Raw genomic sequence first — 13164 nt, 5'->3', positions numbered from 1 at the left:
CATCTAAGACTAAAAATTTTGGAGTGCATATTACCTTGTGGTTTATTATTATCATTTTTCGCAGATTCTTGTGCTAAAATAAAAGGTAGAGTAAAATGTGCAAATTAAAATTAAAATTCGTTGTAAAAAAGCAAAGTTCAAGCTGCGTGATTTTTTTTTGTAAGCAAATAAATGCAAATTTAAGACTAGGTGGCATAAGTAATAGCATATATGTATCTATGTATGTAAGCGAAAGCGTGGACCTTGAGAAGGCAAAGCAACTTAAACGTAAGTTTGAGTAAAAAGTATACAAGATTTTAAATTGTTTCAAAAATTGCAACAGATTTTAAGTAGATTTGTTAATATAAATATACATATATTTTATGTGTAACCTGTGAAAATGGAAAATGCGTTAGTTTTTCCTGTATATATCACTAAGCTCTCTGTCTCTCTGCACATCATTCTCTTGCTACACTTTTAATAATGATAAATCTTTACTGTTTGCTTTTCAAATTCTTGTTATTATTTTGTATTGTTCTCTATCGCGCTTTCATTCTTTTCTTATCGCTATCTTCATTTTCTATCCGTATGCTATTTATCTATGCTCCTGTATCTCGTTTCTAACATCATTTAATTAACCCTACTTTCATATGAATCTAAGGTTCATCCTTCTGAAGTATTAATATTCGAAGTGTACATGTCATAGCTGATATAACTTATATTCTATATTTACAACTCTGTTCTTTTTCTAGCACGAACTTTTCCCCCTCCCTTTTTAACCTTTACGCCTATTTATGACCTAACTTATCTACCCAACCTAACAACCTACTTACACCTTAACAATAAGCATTACTTAAAATCATGAGAATCGCATAGAAAGGCAATATCGAAAAATTTAATGATTGCATTTAACTCATACATTCAGGCATTCTGAACATGAATGTAAAGCTGAATATGAGCAGTAAAAATATATATAAATAGCAACAATTCATTCTAGTTGAAGCTTTTCATCAGATTTTAAGCTGGCTAAAGTTCGCAGTGCATTTAGAGCAAATAAATAACTTTTTCTTGCTACAAGCATTTCCCAAAATACATCGAACAATTGACGTTGTTAAGTCTCCAACTAAATCCGGAGAAAATACATGAAAGCATTGCAAGAATTTAACTAAACAAGCACAAGTTTCTGTGTCTGTTTATCGATTTGTAGCTAAAGTAAGGTATATATATGAAAAATAAGCCACTCACAGCCAGCTGCAGCATCTATTACACGCTTGTTGACCCACCAGCGAGCAATACTTAAACTTGAACCGCGCTCCTTCTCTCACGATATCTAATAGTTTGCTTCGCTTGCTGTTAACTTTGTTGACAAATAAAAGCATAAATCGCGCGTAATAATTGGCCAAAAAGCACATTTAATGGCTTATACTACGTCAAGGACGTGCGAGCAAGGACAATGCCAGTTGCTGCTGTGCAGTGGAAGGCAGCGAATCGTTAAGAGATTTACTCCTTGGTTATATTTCTTTTTGCACGCCCGCACACTCGACTACACTGGAAAGTGGTAGGGTCCAAGACTTGGCTCGTATGTTGTTGTTATTGAATAAGAAATTGACATTTGATTAGAGATTTGAGCGCAATGTGTTGGCTCAGTGCAGTCTCCCTGTTCCCTTGTCCATGGTCCAAGCCTCTGGCCGGACTGTGGCCTGCGGCTTGTTCTCGCCCGGGCAGCATATCCTTTCGTTCATCACTTCCAATTACCGCTTATTTATTGCTTCATTTTCACTGGCAGGACTCGAGCTCAGCCCTGGGGCAAATTGATTTGTGTGCGTGTGTGTTTGGATTAAGGCGCCGACCGTCTAAGGATTTGTTGCTGCTCCCCCCTCCCCCAAATCTCCGGCAACCGATCCTGAACTGAACTGAACTCTTTCCCGGCCATTACTTGTCCTGCAGGGGGATTTATTAAGAAAAAAAAAAACAAAAAGGGAAAACTTGCCAGTTGATTGTGTTTAATTACTCAAACCAAAGGACAGCCATGTCGAACATTGATTTTCATTTGCGCTATAATGAAAAGCGTTTCCAATTAGAAAGCAGCAAAGGGCTGAGCACAACGCTTGTTGTGGCATGCTTTATTGTTGTTGTTATTCTTGTTGTAGTTGTTGTTGTTATTACAAGGCGAAGAAGAAAAAACACGTACGAACAATTTGTGCGACGTGAGCCAAAAAGGCTTTTGGCCCAAAGTGCAAATTTTTAATTGCATAGAGTCTGGGCCACGCGGCGAGGACTCCGGCTATGACTTTGGCTTTGGCTCTGGCTTCGTCTTTGTTGACAGCAATTTGATTGGTCGCCAACACATAATTACTCATGCCACATGTTGCACGCGACAAGGCGAGACAATCGAAAAAACGTTTCAATTATGACTGTTAGCTCGAGTTGTATGCGGTCTGGATTGTGTGCAAATTTCTCGCCTCCAGGCAACAAAAATATATTTAATTGTAATAGCTTGGTCTATTTATTATTGAGACAGTGGACTGATCCACCTTCCTGTGTTGCCAGCATCTAAAAAATGGAGAAGGGGTGTACTTGGTTCCCATCCGAGACACGGCTTAAATGCGTTGTGGGTCTTTGCTTAAAAAGACCCAACACGAAATATGTTTCAGGAAGGCGAAAACAAAATTTGACACTTCCTTTTCCCTCTCTACAGGCCAACAGGCCGTCATTGGCCAACTAAAATTGGCCAAATTGGTCTGTCATACGTTTGACCGACCGTCTGACCAATAATCTGTACGATTTTCTTTGGCAGATAATTGGTCACTGTTCGACCAACTTTGCGTCTTTCAATAAACATGTTTTGACAGACTTTCGCTACAGGATAAGAAGAATATGCATGAATTTATTAAGCAGTTCCACCAACTAGCTTCTTGTCTGTTTAAAAAAGACTCGATTTGACAGACTTTGGGCACAGGGTTAGCTTACACTTTCTCCGTCTGCCCGACTGCAGTCTTAATAATTCTAAATTTTAAGAAACATTTTTGCAAAATAATAGCAAGATATATTTAAAGGAAGCAAACTCGTTTGGGAATGTGCAGATCTATGCATGCACATGTCAATTATTAAAGAAGAAATATTGGCAGTTGTCTTTACCATTTAGAAGCTTTACGGAACTTTCAATTTCGATTTCGCACAAAATAAGTTAAAAGAGAAAAATAAACAGCACAGATATTCGAGTGCTGTGAAAATCAGTTGGCAACTGATGAGGCTCAAGCGGCTTTAAGCTGCGACAATGGCACTTTGATGTTTTCGTTTTCTAATTAACAGCCGAAATACTGCAGAAGAGCCGCAGTAAGCAGCAGCAGAGCAGCAGTAAATCCATCAAGTTACAGCCACACAGGCACAGGCTCAGGCCACATGGCCACATACGTTCGCACTGCCACATCCTGTTGAGACATGCAGGCAAACAGAGCGAAGGATATTACTTAACAAATTACATAAAATTACTTTTCTTGTACGAGGCAGGCAAACAAAAGCGTCCACACTGGGCCAATGGCGAGCGGGAATAGGGGGAGCGGCAGTACAAGAAATCGCTTAACGATTACAGAGTATACAAACAGAGTTTTTGGGCAAAAGACTGACAGGCAGCAGAGAAATACGTAAGGCTGCTGTCAAGTCGAAAATGTTTACTGCCAAAACGAATAGGCCGGGGCCGGCAGCTAAGGGTTGTGGATGGTGTAGTAGGTGACGGGCAGGGGGAGGGTTTGTGGGTGGATGGATTGCTAAGCTTTTTCCACTTTTCCAACATTCGCTGTTTGCAATGTGCCAACAAAAACAAAACAAAAACCAAACAATTGGCGGCATCATTCATCATGAGCCAAACATATGACAGCATATTCTATATAAAAGGCGTAGCTAAGCGTGTGCGTGTGTGTGAATGTGTGTGTGTGTGTGTGTGTAGCCATTTAAATTGGCACAACAAAACGATACAGAAGCAGACAGTATGAAAGTTTGATGCTAATTAAAAGCGGTGTCTGCTGCCAAAATGTAGACAAGCTTGAGGGATTGGGGCTGGGGGGTTTGCATTAGGATCAAGTGACGCCACACAACGTAATGGATACGCCAAAAAGTTGACGAGCGAACAGTAAGGCTTCCGGTTACATTTAATGAAATGCCAGTAATGAGCACAATACCCAACTAAATGCAGCAAGCTGGCGGGAGCGGGGTGAGGGGCAAGTGCCAGCGGGTGTAAGGTGAGCTAAAGCGTGCTGCAAAGTGGCAAACAAAATGCAATTACTTACTAACGGAAAATTAGTGCTGCCATTGTGCATAAATGTTGCACACACACGCACACACACAAGCGCGCGCACGGGGCGTATGCTTAATTTCCGACTGCGCTTTTCTAACGGTGTCCCATCCCCTCCCCTTCCACCCACTTGCCCAAGCCTGGTGTGTCTGGGCGCGCAAATTATGCTCATCATTGTGACACAATTAGCGTGTGGGGCCAGGCCCAGCGCACAGAACGCATGAGGAACGCAACTTAACCCTAATGGATGGAGCATATGCCCGGCCACAGAGGGGCGACAACACTGCACCAGCAGCTGGCGGCAACTCTGCAATTTTCTCATTTTTACTCTACTATGAAAATCATTTCATGCATGCAAAATTAGTTTATGCGCGCAATTTCAAAAGAAAAGCTTAGTTTGGAGTAGGGGCAGGGGCAGGGGCAGGGCAAGCAGTCAAAGGCGCACGAAAAACCGCTAAAAGAATTTCACACTAAACGTTGCCCCATTATGCAACATTGTTGCGGGTGCGGCTACTACCAGACAACTAGACAGGTGATGGAGGCGGGGACGGGATGCGGGGTCATAAATGCTAACAGTAACGGTAACGGCAACAGGAAAGCGGAAACAGTAGCTAGGCGCCGCATCCGTTAGTTTGCACAAGCTTTGCGGTTGCCCTTCTTCTTCCCTATTTTCCCTATTTTTTGGCCAACTGCATTTGTCTTGTGACAAGGCCCAAGGCCTTGCCGTCAAGACTGCACAAAATCTTGTGTCACATTCCGATCGAGCGACTTCAGTTGCAACAAGAAACTTCTGCATAAGTGACGTCACAATTACGATAGAACAATATTACAGTTGTAGACCGGCATAGTTTGTAAAGTCTTACATACCACGTCTACTTATATAAAGCTAGACAGGCATTTTAATTGGAAAATATAAGAAAGTCTTCTTAAAGCTTTGCTAGAGTTATACTTAAGTCTATATTTAAGTGTCGTAAGTATCAGTAGTGCAAAACGAAGTCGGTGGTTCGATTCACGGCTAGAACTAGCTCCTTCTGCTTTTAGTGCGTCGCGTGAGCAAGGTTTATCATATCTCTGAAATCGCGTTCTGATTATGCATTCATATGTATTCAAAGTTTTAATGAAATAATTTAATATTTAATTTATTAATTGGCCCTATACATTGTTACACATACAAGATGTTTAACTAAATCTCTAACTAAATCACTACTAGCTTAGCATGAAAAACTGCAAAGCCTAATTGAATTCTTGAGAATCGAGGAGAAGGGCTCTTGATAGAAATTCTTTTTATTTAAATTTGCAACACAGCGACAAATAATCTGGGTCTGCGTTTGATATTAGAAAACAAACATGCATGCATACATATATTCATAAATGCATACATACATGTATACACAAACACAAACACACATATATAGTACTTTTATGCCTTCGTACGAAATTCTTGTTTTTTATATATCAATTTGTACATTTGACGAATCTGAGGTAGCCTACGTTAGTAAATAAAAATCTAATGTTAAAAGTACTTTATCCCCTTTCTCTAGTACAAATGAACATTACTTTGGCCATGGTTGATTACATTTGCGACTGCTTTCGCTACAGTTACAGTTATTTGGCATTTATTTATTATCGAAATGTTCTGGCAATTGCACATGTTTTGGCCAAATATTTATCAAAATCACAAACATCAATCTATCTGGCTGCAATTTGTCCGTTCATTATTTGCTTTATAGCCCAGCGGTTATTTGTTACGACGAATCGGAAATTGTACAATGGCCAACAAAATGAATTGATTTCTAATACGTATTGTCGAAGCCACAACACAACATGGAACGGGGGGAGGTGGGAGGGGGCTAAGCACGACAAAGGAAGCTGACTTCGCCCTGCCCAATCAGCAGGAGCAGAAGGAGTCGTCGAAGCTGGCAACGAAGCACTCGCAGACAATTCAATTGCATTGCGGATAATACCCAGTGTTGGAAAAGGCAGCAGAAATTCAATTTAGTTGCAACTGATGCGATTGCCGCAGCTACTTTCATCGTACAATACAAAATAGTAATAAGAAAAGAAAGTGGGCGAGGAATATTAATAAGCAATAAAATAATCCATTCCCTGTTGTTGCAGCTGCCACATCTATCTGCAATATTTTTATAAGCTGCAGCAAAAAAAACCTCTTCGTTTAAGTAATTGCAAAAATAAAGCTGTAACCGCGCTGTGTGCTGCATTTTTTAATTAACTTCAAAAGGTTTGCTCTATAAACAGAGACGCTGCGCTGCGGATGCTGTCTGCTGTCTACGGCTTGGTTATTGGCCACTGATTTGTGGCAATGGCAAATAAAGCCGCGCTGCAGCCACTCCTCCACTCCTGCAATATATCATCAACTGGGTACAGCTGAAAAAAAAGCAACTAGGAAACACGTTGCACGCTTCCGTCAAGCGTTCGTCATAAAAGCAATCGAATGGTCAGGGCGAACGCGAATTGTTTGCCTCCCGGCAACTGGGAACGCACTTTGCACTGGCTGGGTTTTGGCTCAAAGAAACAAAAGACACGTAGACAATTTCAGGACAACGGCGGCACCAGCAACGGCAATAGAATGCCGGCAGGTCCATCAACGAACACCAGGACTGCGTGCTGGACTCGAAAGAGACATTCGCTTGATGACTGTAAGTGGAGAATGGAGCGCACAGTGGAACAAACACGAGCAACAGAAGTAGTTCATATTAAATGCCTTTAAGTTAAATTGAACTTCAAACCACTCAAAAATGATCTACATCAATAAGCTATCGGTACATCGATATCGTATGCATACATCAATTTTACTTTTTTAATATTCTGTTTTTTTTTTAATCGATTTTAGGGCCTCATATATCAATAACTTAATCGGATGATTATCGATACTTCATTCGAATGCATATATCGATTTTTTTCACTAAATGTTCTGATTTGTAAGCCAACTATATTACAATTATAATTTTTTTTCTAATAAACGAAACCCAATTCTTCCGACTGATCAATCGATCATTTACAAATAGAGCTCGATTAATGTATTAGTTATCGAATAAGCTACCGATTTGTGTGACAACTATCGACTTTGGGGCGACTCTTTATAGCCTGGTTAATTCCACATCAAATTTTAGACCGTTTAATCGATTAGTTATTGGTTATTTAATCGACTGCTTATCGATAACATAGTCATCGATTGTTCTCTTATTATTAAATGCTCTGCAATCTAACAATTTGAATGCTTTTCCAGTATTCTCATAGCTACCCAATCGTTTGTGACTGATTAATCCATTATTGAGCAGTCCATGCCTATATGTGTGTATGAACTCGTGTTCCCAGTTCCGACCGCATACCGCACTCAACTGATGCATGGGCTTCTTCAATGTGCAATCAGGCGCCTAAGTAGAGGGGCCAGTCCATGGTGCTTTGTTCATATGTAAACGACAATCAACTTGAAAAGCAGCCCCCAAAATCGTAATGGGAATAATTTGCAGCAATTTCGTTCAAAAAGCCTCTTACACACGCAGACAGGGAGACGCACAACCACACAACCGCACACACACACACATACACACCACACACACACAAGCGGCTCGTCACGTAAATGACAATCAAAATTTGAAGTAGTCTGCGTAGGCAATGTTGCAGGAAGGAAGCGGAAGGACTGGCCTATGTCCGTGTGTCGAGCTGACCAAATCAAATGCGTGCGCCTCTGCTGTGGCACATGCCCCAAGGCTGTCAGAGTCAACACATATATCGAGCATGGGGCCTTATCTGCAGTGGCAGGCGGCAGGCGGCATGCGGCAGGAGGCGTGAAGCATGAGGCATGCGGCAAGGGCCGAGTGAATCGCAATCTCCCTATAGACCAATACAAATACACAGAGTCAACCGCAGGCTGAAGCTGCTTATAATCTAAGCACACACGTGTGTGCGTGCCTCCGTGTGTGCAAATATCCTTGTAACACATTCCACACACTCACACGCACACACACACACACATGCACACACGCGTTAGTTACATGCCCCAACCGTCACTTTGTCATATTATGAATCCTAATTCCGTTGGAGGCCGTGACCTGCAGGCCCAGGCTCCGGCTCCCAAGCTGGCATGCCATGCCACGCCTACCCCATTGCCCATACGGTATGAGCTCCTGATGACGTTATGGATACTTCAGCTGTCACTCAAAATATGAGAGGAGCTGCGCGTTGATTGCAAGCGACAAGGACTTAAAGACATCACGACATTGGCACACTTAAAGCTGTGGCAAGCTTTTTATTATGTCTTGCGGTCGAATTAGGACGGGGTGGCGGGGGAAGAGGGGAGAGGGGGGTGCCCGTCAGGAATTTATAATGACAAGCGTGAATTTTCATACTGCGCTACTAGACAGCGTCGACGGGGGCGTGGCACTGCCCAGGGGCATTGTTAGCCCAGCCAGTTGCAATAAAATGCGCGTCAAATTGTCTTGTTGGATATTAAGGAGGGTCGGGGGACCTCTTTTACTATTAAAAAGTTTGCAACCCCCGCTGGCCAACAGGAAATAAAATTTTTTTGTAAAAAAAAGGACAACGAGTTATGCGTGGGGTTCGAACTTGGGGCTGGGCGGAGCCTTTGGCTTCATAATGAGCTTAGTATGCAAAATGCGGCGAATTGTCAAAAAGATTCACTTCATTTTTTTTTTTTTACAGTTTTAGAGTTTTTTTCTGGACTGATGGGGCGACACTTTGGACAATGCTGCGAATTGGCTGCTGCTTCTGGCGAAAAGTAACTTTAAAATTACTGGGCGTGTGGGCGTGGCAGTTGCTTTCAACTTTGGTTAGTTGTGTGCGGACAAAGTTTTCAAAGACAATTGATTACATTAGCGCGGCAGCTAAGGAACTTTGGAGCTTATTATGCTGCGGCAGCTATGAAAATTTATGTACCATGAGCTGTGTTCGCACCGCGCAGTATTATTCATATTTATCTATCTGCGCTGATGACAATTTTTGCCGAAATTCAGTTGACAACACTGAAAATCAATAGCGTGGAAATATTTTACGTTTTACGTTTTTTAGATTCTTTCAGAGTTGTTTAATTTAAGGCTTTGAGAGATAATTATTATTATATATTTTATATGGTGTGGTAGAGGTTTTTATATTCGTCTATGTGTATGTATAAAAAAGTTTAAATTAATAGGATATTCGATCTCCAAATGAGGGGAAAGGTTGGTCAAAGCTTATATGAAAAGTAGTTAATAAGCTGCGGCACCCAAATGCGGTCGTCAGGATCCTGGCTTAGCCTATTACATAGAGGCAGCTCCTTTCATTGTACATAGCCCAAATTGTAAATACCCTTTCAATGTATATACACAATAATCTACACAGCCTTGTTACTACACACTACTTTCAAATTCTTTCCGTTGGTTAACATCAGAGGATCCTGATCGATTTCAGCGCGCAATAAAATGTGTTTTCTTTTACTAAAAAGCTCTGTAAATCTATAAAATTTAAATTCTTCACTAAAAGAATACGAAGCGCACGTATACTTTCATTTTTTTTACTCTAGCAGTTACTTTCATGCAAACTCTACTCTTATGTAGCATGTGATAAGGCATATAGGATTACGCAGAATACCCAACTTTAAATAGAAATTTTTTTCCTGTACTTCAAAAAAATGCCAGAAAATGCCAACTTCTTTGGCGCTCACCTTTCCACAGTATTCCTAGCCAATTAGCCAAGTTTTTACATCGATGTACATTGCGCATGCACGAACTCTGCCGCTTTTTGATCTGCTCCAACAAAAAAAAGCCCCTTATGCAAATGCTGCGCGACAGCCGTAAAAACGGTTAAAAAAAAAAAAGTAGAAAAATAAACCGCAAATTTTCCATGTCATTGCATAGGTTGCTTCATTAGCCAACCGAAAAAGAAAAGAAAAAGCCAAAAATGTCTCACGCGAGATGACATCAAACAAAAATCTGCACAAAAGCAAAGCAAGTCCCGGCAAAAACACTTCCCCAACTAAATCATTAAAAATGCTGCCCCCACAACAAAAACAACAGAAAACCGAAAATCAAAACAAAAAAAAAACACACAATTCAAACCGGAAAAGCGCAAATACGGGAAATACGGAAAAAGGCGACATGTTTTTGCTTCGTTAATAAACTGCAACGAATTTGACAGCGGGTTCGCGCTGCTGCTGCAAACCGCAAAGAAGGGCTGTCTAACCGCAAGGCGACAGGACTTCTTTAGCTGGAAACGCCCGCCTAATGGTCGGAAGATACAAGAAAAGCCAACATAACTGTCAAAGGGTTTCTCGCCCAGCTAGGCAAATGCCGCCCTCCACAAAAGAATCCCCCCCCAAAACAATGCTGAAAAGAAGTGGAAAACAAAAAAAAAATCACTTTAAGTATTTTGCCAATAAATTTAAATCACAGACAGGCGGCTGGGGAGCAGCAAAGCGCTGCGAAAACAATAGACAAACGGGTCCTGACACGAGGGGTACTCCGGAAAAGCCCTGCGCGTAGGCAGGCAAAAAAATGTAAGGCAAACAATGCGATGAGGCTGGAAGTCACAAAAAAGGCAACAAGGGAACAAAGCGCCGAACAAAGAATACCCTTTGTGGGCTAAGTTTAAGAAAACCATAACTTTTTAAGTTAGTTAAATTTTGGCCTAAAAAGTAAACCCTTCTACTATATTTTCTTTTTAATAAATTACAAGAAATAATAGGCTAATTGGAGATATATTATTCTTAACATTTTAAGAGCTGGTTTAATTTGGGTTTATTGCATACAAAGTTGAATAGTCACCTGCTTGTTAAAGCTTTTTTTACAAAGCTAATGACAGTACAATAACTAACTATAATATCAATGCTTTGCCAAGTTGTTCAGTTCAGGTTGAATAGCGTACAAATAGCGACAGACTGAGGAATTAACTTACCTACCATATATTACCATATATACTATTTACTTAGCTTTACATAAATAAGTACTAAGCCTTTTCTTCAGAATGACTAAGAATAGATTTCACAGTTAATGTCGGAATCACAATACCCTTTGTTAGCGTATTAAGAAGAGTAAAAATAAACAGAAGCTGAAGGACAAGCAACGGCGCATCAGAAGCGAAATAAAGCGCTAAAAGGATTTAGTCGCGCGTGCATAAACCTAGGGGGGAAGGGCAGGGGGAAATGTGGGGTAGAGTTAGGAATTGGGAAATAACCGAGGCAGTTCACGAACTTGGTGGGGTGGGGGGAGGTAAGGGTGGCAGGAAATGGAGTCAAAGGAAGTGGCATTTTAATGCGAGTTGCAACCAATTGATGCATGTGGCAAATACCACAATATTGCCACACACACACACACACAAAAACTCACACACACACACACAAGAACTCACAGCATGATAATTAAATGCTCGTAATTTTCTGTGTCGCGCATAATTGTTAAACATGATTTACAATTTTGTGGCAACCGGAAGTGCCTCGGCTGTGGGAGTAAAAGCAGTTTGTCAAATGTTTCGCTCGCTTTTATGCGAATTTGGCAAATATGTTTTTGTACGCAATTTACAACCATTTTTTTTACAACGCACAACTTTTGTAATGGCCCAACAAATGGCAAACGACTTGGGGCAGGAGAGCAGAGCGAATTTTAAAGGTCTCTTTTTTTTGGCAGCGCATAATTTGCGCATATAAACCATAATCTTTGTTTAGGGGCAAAGTCTTTGAGAATATATTGCGCATATCCTGGGCAAATGCCTCAACGCCAGGCGCCGCCCCAACACGGATCTAATGGCAAAAACAACAACGTTGTCGAGTTGAAGATAACTTATAAATCATGTAATCAGAACAACGGCAACAACAGCAACAACAACAAGGGGAACAACGAACCCAGCAGCATGAAAAACTGAAATTGCTTTTGGCTGAAACAGCTAGTCGAGCCGGGGAGATTGTTAGGGGGTGTAGGGTGCGGGAAATGGTCTAGTTGAGTGGGCGAATGTGCTTTCAAAGTGTGTAATTTATTGTGCGTTACATAACTTTATGATAAGAGAACTGCTTTTGAGGGGTAGATTGAGAAAGTTTATTGATCACAAAATAAAACGAATTGAATTGAAGAGTTGTAGGGAGCAAAATATAAACTATTAATCATATGTGAATGGCAGAGAAAGTCTATAAATACATGTTAAATTACTTTAAGGAGCTAAAATGACTAAGGTATATTATTGAAATGAATTTTTTATAATTTTGGCTCATAAAGTGTACTCAAAAACAAAGCTTAAAATTTAAGTACCGAAGAGAGGTAAATAAATAATTTTTTTAATATATTAATTCAGAGCGCTTTCCACAACAAAGAAATCAACATAATCCTGAGCATTAAAAATATGTCAAAAACTATACTACGAGTAACTACAGCTGTCTCATAAAAAAAAAGAAGCTTTTCCCACTTTTACTTGACACGCAACAGGACTTTATTTGCATGCAGCAAAAGTTTCAAGCCACAAGAACCTTTCACACTTTCGTTTTGGGCCAAAGTCGCAGTCAAAGCAGGTGAAGCAGGTAATCCTTGCAGTGCACCTCGCAAATGCAATAAGCAAACACGCCACCTGGCGTCGCGTAAGGGCAACGAGAACAAGAAGAAGATAACAACAGGAGAGAAACAAGGAGAGAAGCCAAGCCGAACAAATAATACTCTTTTTTCTTTTGGTTAGTCAAGTTTTATATACAAATTTGAAAGCTTTTCAAACAAAAACTCATTTTTCCGTAGTTTCTCTCCATAGAGCTGTATGATAAACTAGAGTTATATGATCCGATTGACTGATCAGATTTTTATACAAGAGCCCAACTTTCTATACCTACCTATAAATTTTATGGCAGCTGTATAATATAGTATATACGATCTAACCGATTTCAAGACATATATTGTCTGCAACAG

At 40.5% G+C, this 13164-nt stretch overlaps 1 protein-coding gene across 3 annotated transcripts in view; it reads right to left on the bottom strand.

The window, feature by feature from the left end:
• Eip63E (cyclin dependent kinase Eip63E) overlaps positions 1–13164 on the bottom strand; it is a 133910-nt gene that overhangs the window by 20117 nt on the left and 100629 nt on the right. For 2 of the 3 annotated variants that reach the window (XM_064686152.1, XM_064686155.1), the window contains exon 4: positions 35–73. The exons of the other annotated variant lie outside the window; for it this stretch is intronic. In XM_064686152.1, coding sequence (XP_064542222.1) covers positions 35–73 — 39 coding nt within the window. The remainder of the gene's footprint in view (positions 1–34; positions 74–13164) is intronic. 3 annotated transcript variants of the gene reach the window in all.

The sequence above is a fragment of the Drosophila montana genome, unplaced genomic scaffold, assembly GCF_035044405.1.
Source record: "Drosophila montana isolate Dmon_TW-CO22-7 unplaced genomic scaffold, ASM3504440v1 contig_3175_1, whole genome shotgun sequence".
In the NCBI taxonomy this organism is placed as follows: Eukaryota; Metazoa; Arthropoda; class Insecta; order Diptera; family Drosophilidae; genus Drosophila; species Drosophila montana.
This window is presented reverse-complemented; position numbering and strand designations above follow the sequence as displayed.